The sequence below is a fragment of the Microtus oregoni genome, unplaced genomic scaffold (genome assembly GCF_018167655.1).
Source record: "Microtus oregoni isolate MIOR12 unplaced genomic scaffold, Mior012 000525F_ref0000287, whole genome shotgun sequence".
Classification (NCBI taxonomy): domain Eukaryota; kingdom Metazoa; phylum Chordata; class Mammalia; order Rodentia; family Cricetidae; genus Microtus; species Microtus oregoni.
In genome coordinates this window covers 9,518-35,649 of record NW_024545051.1, presented here as the reverse complement: position 1 = coordinate 35,649, position 26,132 = coordinate 9,518, and the positions used below count along the sequence as shown (strand labels likewise).

Below are 26,132 nucleotides of genomic sequence, written 5' to 3'. Positions count from 1 at the left end.
ACGGCAGGTATACAAGGGTGCCCCCCCTAACACTTCCCGCCCCTACACACAGAAACCCCCGAGTCTGTCCTCAGTCCTCTGTGAGTAACAAGGTCTGCAGCAAACACTCCTAACTAACGCGCAGAAACCAGATCCCAATCCGCAAGTCGGGCAGAAAAGTGGGAAATGATAGACCCGGCTTGACCTTCACCTGACAGGACCCAGGAAAACTCTGGCCAGACCTCAACTAAACCAAAATCAGACAAGCCCCTCGAGTGCCGGCTGGAAACTGAGACCCTGGAGAAAGTGTGCTGGGCCAGGCTGCGACCCGCGGGCTCCGTCGGCCCAGGGCTGAGCCCCTCCCTGTGCACGGAGTCCTGTGCAACCTCTCCGGACCCGGCCGCGGCCGTGAGCTGCACCCGACGTCGCCTGAGCGGGCAGAAAGGCCCCTGCCCCACGCCCGTGGGACTCCGCGCCGCCCCCTCCCCTCGGGTCCGAGAGCCTAGCTTCTCCCCACCCCCCCATTCCCGCCTCCCCGGCCGGTGTCCCCGCCTTCCCCGCGGGCGTCGGGCGACGGGCGGCGGCGGGAGGAGCGGATTGAACCGAGGCAGCCCCGACCTTGCGCGCTGGGATGTAACGAACCGGCGGGGACCCACACTGCCGGCAGAGCAGAGCGGGCGGCAACCTGATCTGCAGTCCGCGGAGGGCGAACCCGGAGCCAACCAGCCGCAGACACAGCGCTGCCCCGGTACGGTAAGAGACGCCGGGTTGCGGCGAGGGGTCGCGGAGGTGCAAGGGGAGGAGGCGACCAAGGCCAGCGCTGTTGGCTCCTTCGTGCCTGGGGTCCCGCCGGCAGCGCAGAACCGCGCGCCTTCGAAGCAACGCGAGGAACTGGTTCCCGCGCACAGATGGATCGTGCCATCACCCGATGCTAACTCACCTACCCCGTGGGCCCACTCGACCCCACACCCTCAGAGGGCAACCGCGTCCGAGACGCGGACTCTGGCACCGCAAAGGCACAACCCTGGAAGCCTCTGGAAGTGCAGGACGCAAGGGCCTGCGGGAGACAGTGGCGGGATAGCCGGCCCGCAGCCGCCTTGTCCAGGAATGGGGCCCCACCGCGAGTGGAAACGCTGGCCCCTGGGACTAGCTAGGGACTTGGGGCATAGCTTCGCGTCAAAAGGGTATTTTCACCAAACGAAACTGCTTCATTCGTTGGTTGGTTCGTTGGGGCAGCAATGCCGCCGCCGAAAGCTGTGGATACCAGCCTGACTTTTTTCACCCCGGACCATGATGTCCAGCCGCCACCCTCAGAGTTGCCCCAACCCATGGTAGCCCCCTCTCACTGGCACAAGTCGGACTTTTCCTTCCAAATGCTCTTTGTAAAGTCCGATGAAGTCCTTGTGGAGACTGTCTCCCAGTTGCTTGTTGACACAGAAGCCCTGGGCATACACTATTTCTCTAGAACCGGGTCTCTAAATTCCGAAATCTCCTACACTGAGACGGACTAAGACTGAGGCAAAGCCAGGGCTCCCCGAGGCTCACCTCTGACCGCAATAGAGGGCATCTCGGGTTGAAATTCTGGGCCCCGAGATTTTTCTATTTAGGAATTCACCAAAATCTAAGGAAATATTGAACCCAATTTGATGAGAAACAAAGGCTCGGATATTCTCTTAGCATCTCCCTGATCTCTGAAAATCAGCTAGAGTGCCCCCCAGGTTGTTGTCCACCAATGGATGACGAGGACTAGGGAAACTGCCCGGTGTAGAGTAAAAGCAAAAACTACCAGCAGCAGGGGCAGGCCGGAAGAAGACTCCCTGCCCGCTGGTTCCCCTGTGGCTTTGGGCCTTGGTGCTTCCACCAGAGAGGGGATAAAAGGAGTCTGGGCTTACAAGTGAAGCTGCTTCCTTCCACGGGAGCAACTGATAACGAGTGAGACAGGCTTCCAGCACCCGTGGAAGAGTGGAAAACAAAGCCCTCCGCTCCACAGTGAGTGGCAACCACCACCACTTTCTTAGCCGTCCTGTATTCCCTTAGTTCAGACATTCCCCAGAACCAGAAAGCATGGTAACAACAGGGAGTGAGCACAGGCCTGGAGAGCCAGGAGCCTTAGCAGCTTGGAGAAGCCAAGCTCTATCTTTCCATTGTACCTGGTGGCCGGTTGTCCTGCCCAGTCAGTGTTCCCACACATTCCTGCCCCTCAAAGAAACTTCAATGGGCAGGAACCTTCTGAGAAACTGACAGAATCCAACAGGTTGCTCCAATTTCCACCTGAGCACTATGGGTCTGTCTGTAATTGCTTGTATACCAAAAACCAAACAACAAAACAAAGAGCTTTTATTGGGGAGGGGGTATTAGATGGGGCAAAAAGAGGTAGGTGGTCCTTGATGCACTCCAAAAACTGGGTTTTCTAGTTTGAGCTTCTCCACAGCCTAAGAGGCTTAGGACTGGAATGTCCCAGAGAGTCACGGATGGCCCTGGGGGCAAGCCATGGCACATTCCTTCCTTTTCCCTAAAATCTCTTGATTCTAGGAGCGCAGAATTTAGGGCAGTATACTCACACAGGGACATAAGGATGGTCCCCATGAGAATCCCTCACTCGGCCTTCATAAGAATTAAATCACTAAACCATCTTTTGGCCAGATTCTGTTTCAAATATGCCCAGCTTCAGCAAAGGTCCTATGCTGGCTACTTCAGCTCTCCACCACCACAACCCTGGCTCCTCCGGATCACAGTCCCCAAGTTTCTAGAAAGGATCGCTGGCTCTGAAGGTAGTGGGGTGGCCAGTGGACTAGAACTCCTGGACTGCTGGCTTCAGTAAGCCCCCTTCCCTCCACTTCTCCCATCCCCTCTCTGTGTGATCTGGAGGCTGAGACAGCAGTCAGACTGTGGAACGTGAGAAGTAAGATTCAGGGAGAGGTCAAGCAAGCCAAGTCCCTAAGCCACACATTAAACTGAAGGGGACTGCCGGGAGCCTGGGCTCTGGAAAGATTGTTGGTTCCTACCTATATGCACGCTCACACGCTCAAGAAGCCCCTGCTTAGCCTAGGACAGTGGGTGAGGCAGGGTCGCCTTCTTCAACACACTCAGGATCAGGGTATAGCCTTTTGCTGGTCCTCCCCCTACCCATGCTCATTCAGTATCACTTAAAAACAGACTGCCCCACCAGTCCCCATCTGTCTCAGTGCTTCTTTGGGGCTCAAGGTCTGTGAGGATAGTGGAAGGATTATCTAAAAGGGTCTGAAGACCTTTCCACCCACTTGGTAAACCTGGAGGTCTCCAAATAAAAAGAGTGCTGTGTCTACTCAGACCAGTGCTAGAGACTTGGGTCCAGAGGGGAACGCAGAGGGAGCATAATAACTGCATTAATGTGTCCACAGTGGAAGATCAAGGAGTGAAGTCACTGAACAGTCCCCATCCTATAGGTCCTGAGTCATAATACCCATGGGCAGACCATTGCTGTTGTCTCCAGGCAGAGGGGCACTGGTCTTTCCCACCTTGGCCTGACTTTGATGGCTTAGAACATACCCGTAACCCCTGCTATCCAACTTCACACCAAACAGCACCTGTGTGTGTCCATGGCACACAGCATCCATCAGGGATGCAGGTGTCCGTGTGCACACCGCCATCCTTGTGCGCTCAGGGCTGACCTCTGAGGTAGTGTCGCCTCGTGGAGGGCATCGTGGGACACCTGAGTACCTCCTTGAAAGGAGGTGTTTGCTGCTGTAGAACATTCAGCCAAGAAGTGGGGTAAAAAGTGGAGCCCAGGGACTGCTGGTCAACCATGCTCTGCCCGTGGTCAAGTTAATTTCAACCTCGTGGTGATGAGCTCCACTTGCAAGGAGAAGTCAAGAGTCCCCGGGCCTAATTCAGCTCCCTGGGAAGCATATACCTCCAGCTTTGCCTAGATTCTGCCTCCTTGCAGTCAGACAGGGAAAATGGGCCAGGCCCTAAAGAGCTGGGCACCTTGGAGGAAGGCCAAAGGAGTAAGAGGCAATCTTGGTCCCACCCTGCATATCTGCCCTTGCCCCCACAATTCTCACCAAGGAACCCAGCCCGGCTCCCTCTGGTGATGGAGAAGGCAGGAGGAGAGTCAAAGGCAGAGCCTTACACGAAGTGCCACTACCACACTGACACCTGTAGGACCTGTCCAAGAAATGACTGCAGAGAGAAAGATGCCCTGGGCTCTGGGCACTGAGCCTAGAGAATGGGGAAGTGCTACTCCCCCAGGTCCCACCTACCAGGGCTCCCACCCCACCAGTGGCTGGTTCAGGGGAAGATCTGCAGCCTAAGGGTCTCCTTGTGGCCTGAGAAGCAGGTTAGAGCCACCTCAGTTTGTGACCTGTTTACTCAAGACGCTGAGGTCCCTGGGCCAGTTAACAATTGTTGGATAAAATCCCTGGACAAACTTCACTGAAGCTTGAGGACTTAAGGAGGGGACCAATCTTGGGAGCCTAGGGGGTAAAGTCTTTGCTTGGCGAGAGGGGAGTTCTGCCGCTATGGTTTCCTAGCACGGTATAGGAGACTCTAGGCTTCCCAGGCTCTCAACCCAGGGTCTTGAAACAGCAGTCACCTGGTCTCCCAGGCCTATGCCTGAAGCCCTGGGAAGTCAGAAAGCAAGCCCCACGCTGCCCGCCGGGCGCGGGGGGGGGGGGGGGGGGCAAAGTTACCCTAAAGGAGGGCAGAGACTGGCAAGGCCTACCTCGTGACTGCCAAAAATCCCTGATCTTTGGAGGTGGAAAACAAAGGGGGAGGTGGAAAAGGTAATGGGCCTGGCTGCGCTCTTGGGGTCTCCAGCCCCGCTCACCACGGCCTAGGGCCAGCAGAAACGTTTCGTCTGATTAGAAGCCATCATTTCTATCCCAATCCCGGAAAATTGACTGCGGTGCAGAGGAAGGCCTGAGAGGCAGCCTTAGGGGAGAGTGTCCAAGCTAATTAGAAGACAGCATCCGGGGGCCCATTAGAGCTCGCAGGCTGCTGTCACTCAACCGGCCCGAGTTCCTGGGGAGAAGAGACTGGGGAAGGAGGGGCCGGCGGCCCCTCGAGGACACCGCTGGGAGCTGCGGGAACCGGGAACCGGCCCTTGGCTCGGTCCCCGCCCTAGCGCTGGCTCGCAGGCGCCGGTTCAGAGCGATCCTGCTCGGCGAACCTTCACTCATCCTAGGTTGTTCTCGCCAGCGGCTGGGGACTTCGAAGCGGCCCAGACAGGAGTTGACTCTCAGCGAAACAAGTCATTTGGGGCCCCAAGGTGGGCACCAGCCGCGCGGGACTTGCAGGCCAGATGCGTTTCTTTTGTGCGGCCGAGGGAGAAGTCGGTGTGTCACCGGGGAAGGAGGGAGAGGCGCGGTGAGGCCGCGCGGGGGGGGGGGTGAGGCGGCGGGAAGGTGGCTGCGGAGGGGGAGGGCGCGGGCGAGGCTGGGAGGGAGGGAGAGAGGGAGGGAGAGCGGCGGAGAGGGCGCGGCGCGGGCGGCTCGGGGCTGGATTCCGCCCGCGCTCGCTCGCTCGCCCGCTCGCGCCCTCCCTCCTTCTCTCCCAGCCCCCTCCCACTGAGGCCCACCCCACCCACCACCCCTGGCGCAGGGACTGCTGGAACCTGGCGGCGCGCGCTGTCGTTTTCAGACAGACTCTGCGGGCTCCGTCCCGAGCCTTAGAAACCGGCCTCGAATCCGGAGCGGGGCCCCGGCCGGCCGGGCGGCTGAGGCCGGAGCAGCGGGAGCGCGTGGCGGAGCACGGAGCCCCACGCACGGCCCCGCAGCCCCGGGCAGTCGATGGAGCGCGGGCGGCGTCGCTGCGGGCGCGGGCAGCCCTGGGGGGCAGCCGCTTAGGCGCCGCGCTCTTGTGCCCAACAGGTCGCAGCCAGGGCGGCCGGGTGCGCCCAGCCCCGGCCCCTGGAGCGCCCGCTGCGGTCCCCACCTCCATGGACGCCTTCAAGGGAGGCATGAGCCTAGAGAGGCTACCCGAGGGGCTGCGGCCACCTCCACCGCCGCCGCACGACATGGGGCCCAGCTTCCACCTGGCCCGCGCCGCCGACCCCCGGGAGCCGCTGGAGAACTCCGCCAGCGAGTCGTCCGACACGGATCTGCCAGGTAAGCGCGGCTCCCCGCGGCGTGCACCCAGCCACGGCGCGCACCCAGCGACTTGGCGCTCAGCCGGGTCCCCTCTGCGCCTCGGCATTCAGGAGCTTTCTTTTTCACTCCCGATCTCGACCTGACGGTGAACGCGGAAATTTACACACACGCTCGCACGCACACGCGAAGCCACTTCCAAGCAGTCCCCATAAGCCAAGCCCAGAGTGGGACTGACAGCCCGGGTGTAACAGGAGCAAATAGCACGCGCGAGGAAAAATAAAAAAGTGAAGTTTTCCCTAACTGGCCGCTGAGGAGCCGCAGGGGCGCAGGGCAAGCAGCCGACGGAATAGGGAACGGAGGGGAAGGCGAGACAAAGTACCCAGAGAGACACAGGAGGGCGGACACCTTGACAGACCGGGAGGTGCAGCTGGAGGAGAGGGTCCTAGAGGAGGATTGGGCGCACAGACCAGACCAGAAGAGAAGGGTCAGTACAACGGAGCTCCGGGGACAGCGAGAGCGAGCCGGCCAGGAGGCGCGGCCTGACTCCGGGCAGGGCCGGAGGAACACTGTTGGAGGGATCCCGCCCCACGTGGACGCCACAGCTCCAAGACACCAGGGGTCCAGCCAGGGCGGGTACTAGACTGACTTTACAAACTCCGCGTTGCCTTTTTCTTTTTTCTTTTTCTTCTTCTTCTTCTTTTTTTTTTTTAACCAAAGAGCTGGGCCCTCGGTTGGGCGGCTACGGCTGTGGAGGTTTCCAGGCTCATCTGGTCTCGGAGCGGCTGCGGTTCTCGGGGTCTCAGCCCCGAGTGGCCGCGCAGTTCTGGGCTGCCCGCTGTTCCCGGCCCTGGGCGTCTCTACTACATTGATTTAATCTCTGTTTGTTTCTGTTTTCCATCTCTAAGTGACTTTCCCCAGCAGGTCTGTTTGCTTGGTTAGAAGGCAAAGCTTTGACTGTACTTTTGTTTTCAAAAGTTTTAAACGTGGTGTTGTTTGCTCAGGGGGGAAAAAAAGCTATAGTTATATAAATTGGCTTTCAAATCAAATCAGCGGGGAAATTAACAGTTTAAACCGAATGCGTCTTTGAAACAATTTACTAGCGCGTGTTTCTCTGAGATTTCAAACATCTACATGCAGCACGATTCTTGGAGAAATTTTTAAAAGTCAATCCAAAATGGCGCATTTCTCTGAGATTTTTCCTAAAACCTGTTTGTAGCAGTTTTATTTCGTGAATTTAAATTGTCTAGCAACAATGTATTTCTCTAGGGTTTGAAAATCTCTACCAGGGTGTTACTGTGAAGAGTCTAAAATTTCTCTTCAATGATACATGGATTTTTTTTAGAGAAATACCTATCTGACTGAAGTTTACACACATTTGGCTGTGTATTTAGTTTAGGGGTGTGTTTGCACGAACGGTTTTGACTCCTTCATTTACATTTTCACTGGTTCTGTCTGCCTAGCTTTGAGGATTTGCGGATCTTTCTGTTTTTAGGTAGAGCGCTCTGAACTTTTCTGGGCTTCTGTTTTGCTTTTAAATTCCTTTTCTTTATATTTGAATGTTATTGACTGTGCGCATCTCCTGTAGCTTTAAAGAGACAGAGAAGCCCGGGTCATTTAGACCCAGATCTGTCTATCTAGGCTGCAGTTGGTGGGTTTTCTAGACCTTGAGACCCGAGGTCGTTGTGGCTCTGACATAGCCCTGACAAGAAAACATTTCAGGCTACCACCGGGTTCTTACCCCACAAATCTGCTAGCTTCAGCTGGAAAGTTCTGGTATTAGTTCAGAAAAGCAGAGGTGCTCCAGTCAGATTTAGGCCCGCCTTAGTTTCCAGACATAGCGCTCCTTTGCTGGTGACCAGAGCTGCAGGGCCACAGCCAGTGCGGGATACAGGAGCAGGCCCGGCCAAGCCGGGAACCCAGGCCCGGTTGGGGCGTCTGGGCTCTTCTCGGTGGCAACGCCAGCCCTAGAGGTGCCTACTGAGGACCGGCACCCGGTCGGCTCTTTTCCAGTGGGGGACCGTTCCCACGGCCCCTGGCCAGGGAGATGAGAGGCAGCCACCTCTCCGCAGGCGCTTCGGTGGAGCCGGGACCGGGTGCAGTAGTGTTAGCCTGAGGTGACTCGCGCCCTTCCTACCTGCTGCAGACAAGGAGCGCGGCGGGGAAGCCAAGGGACCCGAGGACGGCGGCGCGGGCAGCGCAGGCTGCGGCGGAGCAGAGGACCCAGCCAAGAAGAAGAAACAGCGGCGGCAACGCACTCACTTCACAAGCCAGCAGCTGCAAGAGCTGGAGGCCACGTTCCAAAGGAACCGCTACCCGGACATGAGCATGAGAGAGGAGATCGCGGTGTGGACCAACCTCACTGAGCCGAGAGTGCGGGTGAGCGTGGGGCGCGTTTCGGGCTACCCTCCCTCTGGCCACCGCTGGCGCGGCCCACAGTAGCTCAGATTTAACTCTGACCTCGCAGGCCTCCCTCCCCCTCTCTCATCGGAGACCCCACTTTAGGCCCCTGCCACCCGTGTCAGCTAGGCCCCTAGGCTGCTACTTCCTGAGCCCTTTTACCTGACCCGCAGGAGCTACCGCAACCCCCCGTCAGAAGACCCCGTTCCCTACCCCAGGGAACTCTGTCAGGTCCTGGAGTTACTCAAGGTCTGAGATTGGGCAGAGGAGTCTCTGCCGCTGAGGACCTCGGGAGCTTTGAGCCTTCACCCCCTGGAAAACGAAAGGGAAAGGCAGGGCGCGCTTGACTGCCCCGGAAGGCCTGAAAGGTGTAGGGGGGTGCGGTGCGGGGTCTCGAGCCTCTCGGAACTGTGGTCTCATTCTGAGTATACCTTCTCCAGACTGCTTTTGGGATATTTTCCGAGCTTTCCAGACCAATCAGCCAGGCACTAGCTGGACCTTTGCCTAGAGCTCTTCCCCACTGTAGGTCTGGGGTCCTGTGGAGTGGGACTCTGGTAGCTAGTGGCCCTCCCGCTCCTTATCATTTGCAAGGCCCCTGACCCAAAAGCACACTGTATTCTGGCGCCTCTCCCACGGTTCCCAGCAAATGCTATACTTTCTTAAAAGAGGGGTAAGAATATCGTTTTTTCTCGAGGTGGCAAATACTTAATCAGACCCTGAAAGCCCTTCTTGAGCCAGTCCAAAGTGCCACATAACCCACAGAACCCCTGCCATAAGTCCTGCTTTCAGCCCGCCCCAATGAGACTGGTCTGACCCAGTGGGACCCTGGATGCAGACCGAGTACCCTATAATTCCGAGCTCACTAATCCTGCCCAGGTTTATGGCAGTAGAGGTGGGGTGGGGCTGGGTACATGGAATCAGGGCCTGTGAAAAGCTGGGGTACACGGGTTCTGGGCTGGAGAACAAGCTAGGAGGTCAGGGGGCCAATGGTGGGTAGAGAGGTGAGACTGGGGAGGACTTGGTTGGGGAGAAAAAGGTGGTTCTTACCAATTTCTTAGGAGAAAATGGAGGCGGAGATTAGAGAGAAACTAGTAAACTTACGGAAATTAAATATTTGCAGAGAAACGTATTTGGAATATATTTAGGCAGCAGGAAAGAAATTAAATATTTAAGGGAGAGGCAAAGAGGTTGAGCATTAAGAAAAAGAAAGGATCAATTATTTAAGAAAAGCAGTAGAGGCCAGATATCTGGGGGGATAAACTAAATATTTAGAAAAGAATAAAAATGAAGACAAAAAACAAAGAAAAAACAGACTGAAGTTTAGATAATCAAGAAGTGAACAAAAATTTACATTTCGGGCAAGAGGAAAATTATTAAATATTGTGAATACAGATGAAAACAAACTATTTGAACAATAAAACTCGTCTCAAAAATCGGAGCCCGTAATTTTCGGGGAAGGAAAATGTTTTTGTGTGTTTGAGGAAGAAGAAAAAGATTGAATTATTTCGAAGAGAGCTGGTGCCCACTTGGAGGAAATGGTAGAAAGAGGGGGGGGGGACGAATATTTGTTCGAACAAAAGAGAATCCGAGTTGGGGAAAGAAAACCAATTTAACTTGGGGGGGAATGATTTTTAAAAAGCGGGAAAATGGGAAGGAGGGCTCGTATTTTCTGGAGACAGGAAAGAAACCATTACAAAAACCTCAGCAGCGGCGGAAGAAAAGAAGGGATGTTGGGAGAGGGGGCAGCAAAGGCTCAGGTGGGGATGAGGGCCCTTCCAGGTCACCGTGGCCCTGACGTTTTTTACCCCCGCTCGCTTCCCTAGGTCTGGTTCAAGAACCGACGAGCCAAGTGGCGCAAGCGGGAGCGGAACCAGCAGTTGGACCTGTGCAAGGGCGGCTACGTACCGCAGTTCAGCGGCCTGGTGCAGCCCTACGAGGACGTGTATGCCGCCGGCTACTCCTACAACAACTGGGCCGCCAAGAGCTTGGCACCGGCACCGCTGTCCACCAAGAGCTTCACCTTCTTCAACTCCATGAGCCCGCTGTCCTCTCAGTCCATGTTCTCGGCCCCCAGCTCCATCTCTTCCATGACCATGCCGTCCAGCATGGGCCCGGGCGCTGTGCCCGGCATGCCCAATTCGGGCCTCAACAACATCAACAACCTCACCGGCTCCTCGCTCAACTCGGCCATGTCGCCGGGCGCCTGCCCCTACGGCACCCCCGCCTCGCCCTACAGCGTCTACCGGGACACGTGCAACTCAAGCCTCGCAAGCCTGCGGCTCAAGTCCAAGCAGCACTCGTCGTTTGGCTATGGCGGCCTGCAGGGCCCGGCGTCGGGTCTCAACGCTTGCCAGTACAACAGCTGACCGCCCCGCCGGGTCCCTGGGGCCGCCGGCCGGCAAGGCGCAGGGGAGCTCGCGGAGCACCGCGGGGCGCTCGCAGCACCGCGGACCTCGCTTCAGCGCAGCCCCTTCCTCCCCACCCCGCCTCCAGGTTGGTTTTGTGTTTGCTTTTCCGGACCCCATTCTGCCCCCAAAGAATAAAAAGGAAAGAAAGAAAGCCAAGGGAGGGGGGGAAAAGCACAAAGACGTCGGAGAAAAATACTGGGGCGGGGGGGGGGTGAGTTGCAATTTCCCTGGAGATGGCGCAGGTGGTATGTTCGGCCCCACGGGTCCCAGCTGTCCACTCCACCGAGGGAACGAGGCGGAGGAAGCCAGCGCCAAGGCAGCAGGGAGAAGACACCCTGGTCGCCTGCGTCCGGGCGGGAGCGCCTGCGTCAGTGAACTGAATGTAGGGAGCCTGGAGGGTATGGGATCGTCCACCAGGTCAAGAACCGAGAGGCCCCCTCCAAGTGTGGCCTGGCCGAGCGCACGCCGGGCGGATCGCTGTTGGAGCGTGCCCCTGGCTGGGGATGACCGCGTCTGCAGGGGATCCGGCCTTCCTGCTGGATTAGCCAAGGTCCCGGGATGCCTGGAAGAGCCCAGCAGCCTGCGCGCTCGGGGGGCGCACATTTCAGGCCACAGAGCGGCAGCTGGCGGTGGCCAGTCGGCAGCAGGAGGGGAAGGGCTCAGCTCCGAGTTTCCCAGCCCCAAGCTTAGCCGTCAGCCCGGCCCTCTGCTTCACTCTGGGTCCAGGAGGTGGCCCTCTGTCCCAGCGAACAGCCCCCTCCTCACTGCCCACCCGCCCGTACAAGAGTCGAGCCAGGAGAGCGCGGGGCCGCAGCCCCAGGGCCCCCGCCCACTTTGCACACCCGCTCTCTGGCCCGCGCCCGTTTACAGCGTCCCTGTGTATGTCGGACTGACTGTATAGAATTATAAATCTGTCTATATCGACTTGTCCATGTACGTCTATTAAAACCATAGTCCGAGCGTGCTAAGCACCACTGAGCCCCTGGCTGCTTCATTCACCTGAAGAGGGAGGCCAAGGCACGGGGAACTGCGCCACCCGGACACTGTGGGGACGAGGGAAGAAGAGGGAAGAACCGGAGGCTGTCCAGACAGGAGCTTCCCACCCCTATTCCTGTGCTCCCTGGCCTCTCAGCACAGTCGGGCGACCTAGCTGGTATCCCTCTCCTTCCATGGCAAGAACTCTGCCAGCCCTCAACCTGTGCCTTATTGATGATCTCAGTTTCCCAGGGTGTTCTAAGACCCTTGCTGACCTAGTTCATACGGGTGCACTCTCTGAGAACCTCTTTAGGGTTGGAACTGATTTGATCTCCCGCGACCCCATCCCCTCGTCCCCCAAGGAGCACAGATCTGGAGGACTAGGGTGGGAGGACCGGAAGTTCCGGAGTCTAGCCAGATTCAACCTCTGACTGTCCTAATGCCCCAACTATGTGCTAACTTCCGCCCAGGCCGTGCGACTCTGCGGAGAAAGTGTCCCTTACCCTGGGCTCACTTCTCACTTCTCTCCTATCTTAACTCACGGAGGCTGCTGGCCGCCTCTGTCCCCCACCCCCAGCTTTTGAAAACTACTGAACAAGACCAGCCTGTAAACTGCCTGTAAAATTCTGCTTCCCTTAAGTAAGTCACTTCTAATGGCAAAACAAAATGCTTGCAGCTGCTGCGGGGGAGGAAGGAGGGGCTCCTGCCCTGCTTCGGTATCACCTTGTGGTGGAGATTGGCACTGCCCTGGAGCTGGACTCAGGCAAGTCCTGGCTGGGATGGGCACCGCCACAGGATTAGTCACGAAGGAAGAGCAGTCACAAACCAGGTCATCACCAGCCTAATGGAACCCAAGCTCTAGGACTCTATAACTGGGCCAAGGTCACACTAAGCAAACAGGCCTTGTGAGCCCACAGCCAGGCATCATTATGGAACCCAAGCTCTAGGAGTCCTTAACTGGACCAAGGTCACACTAAGCAAATGGACCTTGTGATTCCACGGCCAGTCATCAGATGAACCGTAAGGAGGCCCACCTTGGAGGATAGATAGGTCAGCTTCAGGCTGGGACTTGCAATATGGGCTTCTGCTATATAGCCAGGGCCAGACACACAAGCTGGGGGAGAATGAGGGGAGGGGAGGGGAGTTTGGGGTGGGGGGGGCTGCAGCCTGACCACCCCTCCCCCAGCAGCAACCGTCCCAGCTCCTTCTCTCACTCTGGAAACATAAACAAAATCCCATCTGGATTCACAGAGTGCCTCCCTCAGCCCCACACATCTGCCATGCCCTGTGGGTCCTGGTCTAGGCAAGGAGGTAAGGGAGACCTCGGAGGTAGGGCTATAAGAAAGGGGGCAGAGAGAAACCACTCCACCCCCAGCCCTGAAAGCCAGGCACAGCACAGGTGAGAGGGAACCACTGCAGATATGGGGACCAAAGCCAGCCGGCTTGGCTTCAGACGGTGGAAGGTAGAGGTTGTCCCATGACGACCCTTTCATCCATCACGAGTGAGCGCAAGGCCCTTGATCAGCCCATGCCTGCTCTAGCTGATACAAAGCATGCATCCCTTCCCTACTGCAGTAAACTCCAGGGGGTGGGGGTGGGTGGAGAAGACTGGGGGCTCTGAAAGTCATATCCTCTAAGGAATAAAAAATGGTTTATTTTGCTGGAGGGACAAGGGAGGGGACATTCAACATTGACTGTGCTCTTGTTGGTGGTGCTAGGGACCGGGCAGTGGAGAAGAGGTGGCCCCTACTCTCCCAGACAAGTAAACACGTGTACAGTATAATTACAAAGGTGTGCAAGAAACACCAACGCTGTTAGCAGGGGGAAAATGGGAGTCCTGCCTTCAGCAGGATGGTCAAGAAGGGGGGGTGACCGGGGGAGGGGCTCTGCTGCTATCTTTAATAATAAGGACTATACTTCATTGAACCTGAGTGGGTCCAGTGGCCTACGCTGTATACACATCTCACTGTGGAACCCCTTTGCCTGCGCGGAGGAAGGGAGGAAGGAAGGGTTCTCATCACCCCTTTTCTCCATGAGCTCCCAAAGCTCAGAAAGATTGCCTCACTTGGTGCCAGGGTCAATTCAAAGTCAGTGCCAACTTTTTTACCCCTACACTGGGCTGTCCTTTGCCATCCACCAAAAGGCAAAGCAAAGGGCGAAACAAAACTAGCCTCTTCCTCGGAGCAACCCTTAAGCAGTCTCGCTCTTCCTTAGCCCTCAGAGAGTGAGCACCAAAAGTCACCTACAGCTTTGAAAGATCGGAAAACAGGGAGAGACGTGGAGGCCAATAAAGGAGAGCTAGACCTGATGATCTAATCCTTCTGTATACAACCCTGGAGTGCCTGCTCACTGAAGGGAGGAGCTTTTCACTAGGGGAGGAGCCAAGCTACCTCCCTGGCTCTATGCTGCCCCTTGGACTGCAGTGTCCCTTGGGGTCACAGGCTTTCAAGCCTGGGTACCAGAGTTATCTGACCGGATAGAGGCACCAGAGCTAAACAGATTTGCCAGATGGGGTGTTATGCAGGAGTCCAGGCCCTGAGGGGGCCCTGTGCTGTCTTTGTGCCAGAACCAGTCCCCATCCCCATCCCTATTCCCATCCCAGGTAAGATAACCCGGGTCACCAAGTAGACAGGTGTGGGAAACAAGAAAAGGGTTGGTGTCCCTAACCCTCTGCATTTGGGGGCTGGTTACAGGCCCCAGCATCTACAAGAACTTGCCCATTTGTTTTTGAAAAAGTTTGGGTTCTGGCGCCATAATTGAGGTGTCTTGGGCAACACATTAACATCCCTGTGCCTCTCTTTCCTCTTCCGAAAAAGGAAAAGTCATTCTGCCCTGTTGTTTACAGAATTCTGAGACAATGCACACCAGGCTCCAGGAGTGCTGCTGGCACACATACCTCTCTCAAGAAATGGGAATTGTTGATGGGGTTCACTAATATTGTCATCAGTCAATATCAGACACACCAGTGAAGTGTCCAGAAGCGGGGTGTCCTGCTGCACTATCTCCTTTCTACTGGAGTCCTTCCTGTTGGGGTGTGGGTTTGTTTAGTTGGTCTCTCTCTTTTTTTCTTTTTTTAGAAAGGGCTCCACATAGCCCAGGTTGGCCTTAAACATACCATGCTAAGGATGACTTTGAACTTATGTTCCTTCTGCCTCCTGAGTACTGGGATTACAGGTGTGTGCCACCACAGCTGGTGCTAGGGACCAATCCCAGGGCTTCATGCACACTAAGCAAGCATTCTACCAACCAAGCCATATCCCCAGCCCGTGTTAAAAGTTTGTTTCTTTTTAAATTTTTATTTATTTTTATGTCATGTGCAGCCACATTTTGCCAGCATGTCTGTGTGAGGGAGTCAGATCCTCTGGAACTGGAGTTACAGATAGTTGTGAACTGCCATGTGGGTGCTGGGAATTGAACCCCAGGTTCTCTGGAAGAGCAGCCAGGGCTTTGGACCACTCAGCCATCTCTCCAGCCCCTAAAAGTTTCTAGACAGAGTTCCCCAGGGTCACTGGATAGCATGTGAGTCATCATTGATCCTCCTGCTGACCACGCTTCCCTCTCCTCTTCCCTTGGTCTAAGACCCTAGGGAACCCATCCTAGGTCTGGGGGTCCAGCTTCCTCACCATCTTCCACAGGCCCTGTCCTGGTCCGGAGACACCCAGAGGAGTGAACCAGATCCAATCCCTGCCACCCACTAGTCTGCTGGGGAAACATGGGCCACAGAAACAGTTTCCTCTGGGGCTCCAGGCAGCCTGAGTTGACCTTACATGGATACTCTTGTTTCTGTATCACTTCACTGGCTAATTTAGGACCTCACTGAACACCAGGCTTGTTACAAACATTTTGCAAGAACCCCAGCACCCGCCACCCTTAATTTTCACAAGAATCAGTGGGAATCAGTAACTTCCCCAAAATAAGCCAATGAGTAAAGAGTAGAGTCGGACAGAAACGCAGGTCCCCTGGTTAGCTGCTGCCCCTGTACTGTGCTCTGTGCTGCCGTGATGTGACTCACACTCGTACTCAGGTGGGAAAAGAAACTAAAATGTTAACTCACTTCAGGAGGCTCTACGCGCCCTGGGGTTTGCTCTCTCAAGCACAGGGCAATGTGAGAGCAGTAGACAGCATTGGAGACCAGACAGCAAAGGACCCTGGAATACCAGCCCTAAAGCCAAGTGCCCCCCACACCCTCACCCACCCCCCCAGTCAGTATTGCAGCCTTCGCAGACAGGGGCTTGTAGTCTCTGCTCCTGAGAAGTCCTTCCGTGTCCCCACTCCCTGCAGACCTGTCCCCAGGCCCCAGCACCCTTTTTACAATCGTCACACTTCTTGCTATCTTGGAAGATGCTAGGTTTTGTCTGACTGGCGATGCAGAATGACTGCAAAGCCCCTGGGAGACCCCCAGGCTTCTGGAGGGGCTACAGTTCTGCGGGTGGACAGTTCTGGAGAGGGGCAGGGTGATCTTCACAGAGGCATGACCTGTGCTGCCCACTCCCCCTCTGTACAGTTAACATCGTTGTGTGTGTGTGTGTGTGTGTGATGGAGACAGGGAAGTTCTGGAAATCCATTTTTCTGGGTGCACACATTACAGCAGGACTCGAATATTCAACTGGCTGACTATAGAGGCTGTGGCCCAAATTGCTTCCATCACTGCCTCCTATGGACTGGCACTGGCAGATGAGCCACTGCAGTCCCAGAGAACAGCAGGGGGACCTGAGTCACCCAGGCACAAACAGCAGCATGGAGAAGGGTCCTTCACACAGTGAATGATCAATAAGTATCACTGTATAAAAAAATTAAGGTGCTGAAGTGGAGTGATGGAGACGCATGCCTTTAATCCTAGCACTTGGGAGGCAGAGGCAGGTGGATCTCTGTGAGTTTAAGGTCAACCTGGTCTTCAGAGTAAGTTCCAGGACAGCCAGGACTATACACAGAAACCCTGTCTCGAAAAACAAACAAACAAACAAAAAGAGGGACGCCTTCCCTCTCCCCCACACTCTACGACATATTTCAACATTTTCCTCCTCCTGCTCCACTCCACATCTCTATTGCCCCCTTCCCTCTTCCTCCATTCATTCATTCACCACACACACAACACACACAACACACATGCTCCCACACTCACACTCATACACACATGAGCTCACACTCATTCACACACATGGGCGGGCTCACTCACACACTCATTCACACACACAACATACACACACATGCTCACACACACACTCACACATACATATACACATGCTCACACACTTGCACACATACACACGAGCTCACACTCATTCACACACATGCCACATATATACACACTCACACACATGCTCACATACATACATGCTCACACACACACTCACAAACATACACACATGCTCATACACTCACACATACACACATGAGCTCACACACATACACATATGCTCACATGCTCACCCACTCACACACACACCCCATCTCAGGCAGCTTGGAAAGGCATGTCTGAACAATTAAAAAAAGAAACCTATTAAAAATATATTCAGGGGATTACAACAGATAATTCTCCAAAGAATATGATACAAATGGCCAATAAAGGACAAGATGCCCAGAAGACTAGTCAGAGACATGTGCCTTAAAAATCACCCCAAGATATCACCTCATATCCATGGGGATGGCTAGTACCAAAACCAGAACACACATCTTGAGTCTCGAGAACAGGGAGAAGCTGGAATCTGTACGCACTGCTGCTGAGAATATAAAACCAGCCATTGCTGGTGCGGGAGGGGGGGAGCAAGAGACCTCCTCAAAATAAATTAAACCTTGAGGTCTGGGAAGATGGCTTAGTGTGGGAAAATGGGAGGGCCTAAAATCAGTTTCCAAAACCCAAGGGAAAAACAGGGTGTGGTGGATGCAGATCCTCCGTGCACCCACCAACCAGCCTCACCTCCCTGTGAGCACCAGATCAGTAAGATGGGATGGCACCTGCAGAACACCTGCAGCTGACCTCTGACCTGCACCCCGATTCACATACACAAACACACACAGACACCTGAACATAGAATCGACATAGGATCCAACAGCTCCACTTCTGGTATGGAATTCTGAGATTTGAAAGCAGGAAGTCAAAGAACTATTTGTTCCCCCAAGCTGACAGCAGTAGCTAAAACATGTTCACACCAGCCAAAGCTAGGGGAGGAAACAGCCCGTGGCCACCAAGCCGCGAATGGCTAAACAAAGCAGCGCACGATGCGGTGGAATATGACTCAGCCTTTAAAAAGAAGGAAGTTCTAACACATGGCAATGCAGAGAGGGTGAATGGGAGTCCACGTATCTGAGGGACCTAGAACAGACACCTTCACAGGGCGATGGCTTCTCAAGGCTGGAGAGAGAGGAACCGGAAGTGACAATGTCATAAGTATGGAGTTTCGGGTGGGAGGTCCAGGAGACGAGTCGTGGGGATGCATGGTTGCCCAGCAGTGTGTGTGGACTCATTGCCTGAACCCACTAAAAAGATCAACCTCATATGGTATGTATTCCTCAAAATGAACAATTTATCTAGCTGTATTTATATCACTGCCTTTTCCAGAGAGGCACCTAGAAACCTGTGCCAGGACTCCCAGGGCCAAGTCCACTCTTCCAGAGCTGGACCTCGGCAGGTTAGCCAGCCCTTCTCAGCTGGCAACCCTGCTGGGGCCTTGCAATAGATTGCCCTTCATGTGGCCCTCATCCCAACTCTCCATCTACCTGAGCCATGTGACGGTGAGAACCCACAACATTTCCTGAGCTATCAACTATGAATCATGAGAAAGAATGGATACTAAAACTGGCATTGAATTAAGTGACAGGTTTGTCATTATGTTTTAATATGTGCTTCTTTGTCAAGAAAGTAAACAAGGTGCAAAAAACTAGGCAATATTAGCTGCATCTGACCTACAAGCGTGGACCCACTTCTATTATTATATGTACAGAGATGTCTCAGGAAACCGTTAACACTAGCTACTTTTAGAAACTGAGAGATGTTTTTCTCATTTGTCCTATGTTTTTTCTTTTTCACGCATGTAATACTTTTATAACACTGAAATAAAGCAATAAATACTATTTTAAAAATGGAAAAACCAACGCAGAAAGACAAATATCATATGTACTCACTCATAAGTGGCTGCTGTTAGACATAAAATAAAGAAAAAACAGCCAACAAATCACAATCCCAGAGAACCTAGATAACAAAGAGGACCCTAAGAGAGACAAACGTGGATCTAATCTATATTGGAAGTAGAAAAAGACAAGATCTCCTGAGTAAATTGGGAGCATGGGGACCATGGGAGAGGGTTAAAGAGGAGGGGAGCAGAGAAAAATGTAGAGCTCAATAAAAACAATTTAAAAAAAAAGAAAAATGGAAAAATCTATAACCATGGGTTAAAGCTAAAGGACTCCGCCCGGTGTCCATGTCCTCAGCCCAAGGCGTCCACCTAGAACACACCAAGTGGCCAGGCACGGTGGCTCACACATTGGATCCCAGCACTCAGGAAGTAGAGGCAGGTGACTTGCGTGAGTTCAAGGCCAGCCTGTTTACATAGGGTTCTAGGCCAATTAAGGCTCCACAGTGAGACTTTTGTCTCAAAACACAATAAAACGAAACACCCTGAGTGCCTAGGATCCCTCTCGTTCCGGGCAGCACAGTTGGTGCGGTAGTCGTCAACTAAATCTAATAAATGCTTTTTCAGAGAGCGCATTTTTGTTTTCTAATGCAGCCTTCTTTACACAAAGTGAGTAGACGCCAGCACAAGTGTGGAGGAAGAGTCATCTGTCCATCTCTCCCCTCTTCGTTCCTAGGGTCCCCTCTATGCTCCCAACTCAACCTCCTAGATAGCCCTACCTGCCTATACACATGCACACACACGCACGCACACACACGCACGCACACACACGCACGCACACTCCTGCCTGCTTGCAAGCCCCCATGATTATGGAATCCTTATGAAAGAGGTCCAAATTACCAAGGTTTTACACCACTACTAAAAATAGCCACGCTTCCTCAGCTTAATAAGTCCGCCATTCCTAATTTTTCTGCCCAAGTAAACCGAATTGAAAAATTCCAGAAATACACTTTTACTGAATTGAGAAAGCTCACTTCCTTCTCCTCCTTCATGGTCATCTCCCTGTGCTCCCCCTCGCCTGCTTTTCCTCTCCATCATCCCAGGTCCCCTCCTGCCCCTGTCCCTACTCCCTCCCTTTTACATCTCAAACATAGGGGAAAGTAATAGTCATTTGAACTTGGCATCCATGCAAAATGGACCAATTTTTTTAAGTGTTGGTAATTTGTCCTGAAAATGGATACAGGGAGTTGGATTGGAAGAGCTTTGAAGAATGGGGTTTTATGAGTGGAAAATAGGGCCTGGGTAGGGGTGTGTGTGCTGAGCTTCCCTCTGTGCCCGGGACAGTGCAGCACACTCGACGGTCGCCGCTAACGGCATTATTATTGCTGTTATCACATTATAATATCATTAGCCATCATAATCAGACAAAGCTTATTAACCCACTTAATTGAACCAAGCATTTAACATCCCAGTGGCCTCATGGAAAGTGCTTGGCAAACTTGCCACTGCAGCCTCAGAGTGTCTGGCCACCTTTCTGCCTGCCAGGTTCTGACAGGCCCGCCAGGGCTTCCCCAGACTGCCTGCCTGTGGTCTCTCTGGGAACTTTCCAGGACATAATAGAAATGTTCGTCCCACTGCAGCTTTTCATGCACACACACGCTCACAGAGGCACACACAGTGAAGGGTGTTTTATAGGAAAGTCCCCAGCCCCCTGAAAGTATAGCCAACGGTTCCCCCCACCGCCTGCTGTTGAGCCACTAGTGAGAAGACCAGTGCATGGGAAGCACCAGATTGCTTCTGAGCTTCTTGGCTCTCCCAGAGACAGGAGCTCAGAGGGGCTGATGCTGCACCCCCACAGCCCACCAGATTCCCAAGACTTCCCGGCCCCTCAAGGCAGGGATATCCACTCAGTCAGGACTGATGAGGAACCTGGGAAGCCTTGGGGGTGGGAACAGAGGCCCGGATTCCAGCCACTCAGCAGCTGTCATTTCTTGGAGAGCCTGCCAAGTTCTTTCTGTTAGGTCACCAGAACTTTAAACCCTTGGTTCTCTCACAGCGCTTGACTTTCCCACTGTTGAGCAGGAACTGGACCTGCCTGCCGGTTCCTGGAGTGAACCAGCACTTCCTATCCGGGAGTGAGGAGCCCTGGGTGTGACCACTACACATAGCTTTTAAGGGGGGGGGGGGAGCTATTGATCAAATGTACAAAATTCATCATCATCATCATCACCTCTGGAGAATTGCTGAATAAGGGATCCTTCCCTGTCTCCCCTCCCAGCCCTCCATGGTGCTGGGATCTACCCCAGGGTCTGGAACATGCCAGCAATCACTCTCCCGTGGAGCCATAGCTTGAGTCCATAGAGTGCTCTTTCATGCTCAGCACGTCCAGCCTCCCTCCCGGCCAGACTCCAGCACACTCTTTCCCTGTACCACCTAAGGATGCTACAGAGATGCTGCCCTGCCCTGGACTCTCCGGAGGCCTGGAGCTGGAGTGAGCTGGAATCCCCTTCCTTCTTGGAGATCACCTGAGTACAGAGTAGACAGAGCACAGGAAGGCCCCCCACTTGCTGCTCCCCTCAGCCAGCACCTGGGGGTGAGAGCCCAAGGCAGGCCAATCAGAGGCACAGAGAGCGCACTTTCGAGTCACGCCAAGCCCGGGTACAACTCTAGCATTGTGGCGCTGGTACTCACTGCCATGTAACCTGCGGAATCCTCATGTCCATATCTGTAGCCATGTCTATGACATAGTAAGGCCCAAAATAAGCATGGGATCTGTTTTCTACCCTGCCCATGCTCTCCCTTCCTCTGTCAGGGTTCCAACCTCTTGGAAATGCTAGGAGAAATGTCCACATGGAGAAGGATTAAGAGAAAACGGGAAAGGTCGAGGGTAAACATGAAGCACGGTTAATATTACTTATTAAAATACAGATGAAATATCACTACATAAACAGGCAAGAAGGAAGAAGTCCGAGGGCAACAGGAGTAATCTGGGAAGGCTTCGTGTAAGAGGGGGCAAGGTAAGGAGCCTTAAGGACAGGCAGCTGTGGGAATAAGTATGCAGTTGAAGTAAATCTGAGTCAGGCAAAAGCAATTCCTGGAAGATAGAGAGGACAGAACTGGAGAGCTTAAAATGCCAGGTGCCAACCTTGAATACAGCTGCCTCCAGGTCACTGCTTTGCTTACAGACACTCAAGGCCCTCAGGGCCCGGAGGCAGTCTGCTTCCTCCACATTCGCCTACGAGGACCCTCATCCTGTCAGTAGCGCAAGGCCTCACCAACGCCTCAGCTCTCTCCCAGTCCCCTGCATACCCCGGCCTTCTTTCCCTTCCACCTGAAATGCCCTTTGCCTACCATAGGTGTGGGCACACAGATGCGCCTGCAGCTTCAAGTGCACACACAAGCACACAGTGTGTCATTTAACATATTTTTCAGAATAAAAACTGTGTACTTTTTCCTGATCATAACATACTATTAATTCTTAGCACTCAAAAAGTTTTAGATCAGGATGAGGACAAAAGTGACAATTGCCCCCAAACTATGACTCTCACGATTCTGCTTCCAGCGGTTCTGAGCGCAGACACCTGAGCTGCCGAAGGTAGTTCCAGAAGCCACTTTTTCCCATTCCATTAAATACAAAGATGTTCTTCGGCCAACAAACTCTTCCGATGGCCACACATATGGATGTAACTCGGCCCACTTTCTCGCCATGAGTGGGAGGTGGGTCCTCAGTCCCTCTGGTTTGCAGTCACGGCAAGCATCCCCATTCAGGCATCTCCTTCCCTGGTCATTGGGCCCCTTGGAAAATGCATGCGAGGTAGCTCCTATCTGCTTTGCCAGGTTTGACAAAGGGACCCATTCTTCAAACCCAGGCCAGAATTAGAAATGTCTATCATTTCTGTTACCTCGAAGGGGAAAATCCATCAACAGTGTGTGTGTATGCGCACATGCATGAGTACGTGCGCGCGTATGCGTGTGGGCATGTGAGTGCGTGCATGCATGTGTATGTGTGTGTTAACAGTAGTGTCGTGCACGGTGTATGCGCAGTTCCACACCTAATGGCTTTTCACACTTAATATTTATTTCCCTTCTTTTCTGGCAATAGTTGGGGAAGGAGGGGAGGGGAAGACACTCCAACCAAACTTCGGCAGCTTGTGCCACATTCCTCCAAGTGCCACAGCTCTCATCCACCAAAGAGCTATCACTGGTTACCCCTCCAAAGAGGCTGGCCTGGCTCTGCTCCCCCAGCCACTTGTGCCTGCTCAACACACCCACTTGGACGCAGCCGAGCCTCCATGTGGTTCTGCTGTACTGAAGTCTAGGGAAAGGCACGGTCTAGGACAAACCCTCTCTCTTCCTGGGCTGTAATTTCCTCATTAGGCTTCACAGTCACCACCCTCTCCACACACACTGATTGCTTCCTGCAGCGTCTCACTCTCTAGGGTCCTGGGCCTCTAGGACCAACCAGACTTCAGAGGGCCCCACTGGGCACTGGGAAGGGGCCAAGGGACTAGCCAGACCGGACCTATGTGAGCCCCTCCCTCCCAACCAGGCCAACTCAGAAGGGACCACCAGGGCTTGGCTTTTAGAGTTCAAGAAACAGTTTCAGCGAGAAAGAAAAAGGCCACTGTATTCTCGCCCCAGCAGAACAAAGGGGCACGCGTGTGGCCTGCATTCAGATACTAACCAAATGCTGATCTTGGCTACGTGGGTCTCATCTGGTGCCAGCTTGCCCACCTATAAAACAGGACAAAGGATTCCTGTGGAGGCTGCTGCATGCGGGGTGGCTGAAGAGCCGGGCATGCTGGGTTGGAATCCTGTTCCTCCTCCCAACTTGTGCAACCCCAGACCCATTACATCGCCTCTTTGAACCTCAGTTTTGCCCCCTGCTCAATGGAAACCATGAAGACACCCATGTTGGGGTTCTGTGCTTACATCTGTACGTGTTTAGGAGGCCGGTGAACGGAAGTGCCAGCAAGCAGAAAGCAGGATTTCCTTGGCCAACAAAGACAGAAAGCTGCACCTTTGGGCCTGGCCTGACCTCTGCTTGGCTCGTTCCTCCTCTGGCTCAGTGTCAAGTTTTGTGTTTTTTTTTTTTTTTTTTCACCTCAGGCCTCAGTCCCAAGACAGGGCACCCTGGGAAGGGTCAGAGGGCAGTAGGGATTCTGCCCTGAGCCCCTCCCTCTCTCATGGTTGGTATGCACAAGCTTCAATCAACCCTGATTCTTGGAGTTAGAAAACAAACTCCCCATTCCCTTGTGGCCTCTTCCATGCTCCCTTTTTGAGTCATTTCATTTTGCAAAAGACAGTCATGCTCGGTGCTACCACCTCTGAGATACTAGAGGAAGCTTCTAGGTTGTTGTTGTTTATTGGTTGGTTGGTTGGGTTTAGTTTTGGTTTTTCAAGACAGGGTTTCTTTGTGTAGCCCTGGCTGTCCTAGCCCTGGCTGTCTAGCTCTGTAGACCAGGCTAGCCTCAAACTCAGAGACCTGCTTGCCTCTGCCTCCAGAGTGCTGGGATTAAAGGCGTGCACCACACCTAGACTTATTAACAACTCCCAGTTTAAAGATAATCTTGTCTTATCTATCTATATCTCTGTTACTCTACCATCTCTATCTTGGAAACCTAGACCTCTCTCTCTCACACACACACACACACACACACACACACACACACGCGCGCGCGCGCGCGCACACACACACACACACACACACACACACACTAGGCAACTCTCCACCACTGAGCTAGACACCTATGCCCCAGAGGATCTTTAATGTAACCTAAATAAATATAGGTCTAATCTATTAGAGTACTGGGCTCCACTTAAAAGGTCCAGTATAGCAACTAAAGGCTGGGCAGTGGTGGCACACACCTTTAATCCCAGCACTCCAAAAGCAGTGGCAGCTGAATCTCTATGAGTTCAAGGGCAGCCTATTCTACAGAGTGAGTTCCACGACAGCCAGGGCTATACAGAGAAACCCTGTCTCAAAAAAAAAAAAAATCCCAAAGATTGCTTGCCTTTCTCAGGGAATGGCAGGATCCAACTCTCAGCCCAGAAGGATATCAGACTGTCATAGACCATCTACCCAGCCTCGGCTCTGCCCTCTCCCTCCCCTCCCTTCCCCCAGCTGCTCTCAAGCAGATACACCAAGCCCACGTCTGTGCAATGAGTACCCTCTGCTTTGCTACCCTGGTTCTCCTCCACCCTGGAGGAGAACCAAGAGCTAAGAATGTTCTCCTCCCAGCTCTGGCCCTGCACAGCACAGTCCTTCCAGGGCTCGACACACAAAGTCTCTAATGCAGTGGTTCTCAACCTGTCTGTCTTGACCCCTTGGGGGGGGGGGGGAACATATCAGATATTTACATTACAATTTATAACAGCAAAATTACAGTTAGGAAGTAGCAACAAAATAACTTTATGGTTGGGGTCACCAGGGCATGGGGAACTATATTAAAGGGTTGTAGCATTAGGAAGCACTGAGAAGCACTGCTCTGGAGAAACATAAGACAGCACTCAGCAGAGGGTGGCCTGGCTGACCAGGCACAAGGATGTTCTCTCCAGGGAGGAGTGGTCTAGAGAAGACGTGTCAGTCCCACTGGACTCCCTCCTTTCTGCCCGAGTCTCCTTTCTGTGGGGACTGTGGAGGAATTCAGTCACCTTTTCAAATGCTTGCAGAACAATGGAGCAAGCCCATGTGGGGCCCAGGACAGAGTGAGAAACAGGCAATGATCTGATGCCAGTGAGAGAGAGAACCCTGCCTGTCGAAGACTAGTTCAGTTGAGAGACATCCCGTGTTGTTTGTTTAAAGACACCAAGGTGTACTGCTTGCTCCCAGTGTCTAGCTACCAAGTTTCGAAAGGCTGCTCGAATAGAGATGGTCTCCACATCACTAGATTGCTGGAGGACTCAGCAGTGGTAGAGGGGAGTAACAAAAACAAACAAAAACAGAAACAGAGAAACCACCTCCAATTCAGATTCCACATCTCTCCTGCAAGAGCCGGGGGAGAACCTGGCACTAACAGAAATCTCAGGACAGCCCTGTTATGAGTTATACAGGGAAGAAAGTCCTGTTTTCCACAGCCAGGCCCGGGCAAGCAGAACTTCTGCTGTCCCTAGCAAATCAATCCGAGTCTTGGCCAAGCCTGTTTGAGTTGGTGAGAACCCAAGTGGGACTTGCAAGCTGCCAGTGTTTGCTCTGTGGACTGCGAGAGCCAAACAGAAACGCTGCTCCGGGCCTC

General features: G+C 53.7%; 1 protein-coding gene across 3 annotated transcripts; it reads left to right on the top strand.

The window, feature by feature from the left end:
- The first annotated feature begins 671 nt into the window (after positions 1 to 671).
- On the top strand, positions 672 to 10,816 carry LOC121445753 (pituitary homeobox 1). 3 transcript variants are annotated; one of them, XM_041647899.1, is made up of 4 exons: positions 672 to 732; positions 5,829 to 6,065; positions 8,191 to 8,423; positions 10,268 to 10,816. In XM_041647899.1, exons 2-4 carry the CDS (start codon positions 5,897 to 5,899, stop codon positions 10,808 to 10,810), a joined length of 945 nt encoding a protein of 314 aa, XP_041503833.1. In that variant the 5' UTR covers positions 672 to 732; positions 5,829 to 5,896; the 3' UTR covers positions 10,811 to 10,816. The 3 variants fall into 3 exon arrangements, with proteins under 3 accessions (XP_041503833.1, XP_041503834.1, XP_041503832.1); XM_041647900.1 differs by lacking the exon at positions 672 to 732 and adding an exon at positions 5,177 to 5,227; XM_041647898.1 differs by lacking the exon at positions 672 to 732 and having other exon boundaries at positions 5,614 to 6,065.
- The last annotated feature ends 15,316 nt before the right edge of the window (positions 10,817 to 26,132 follow it).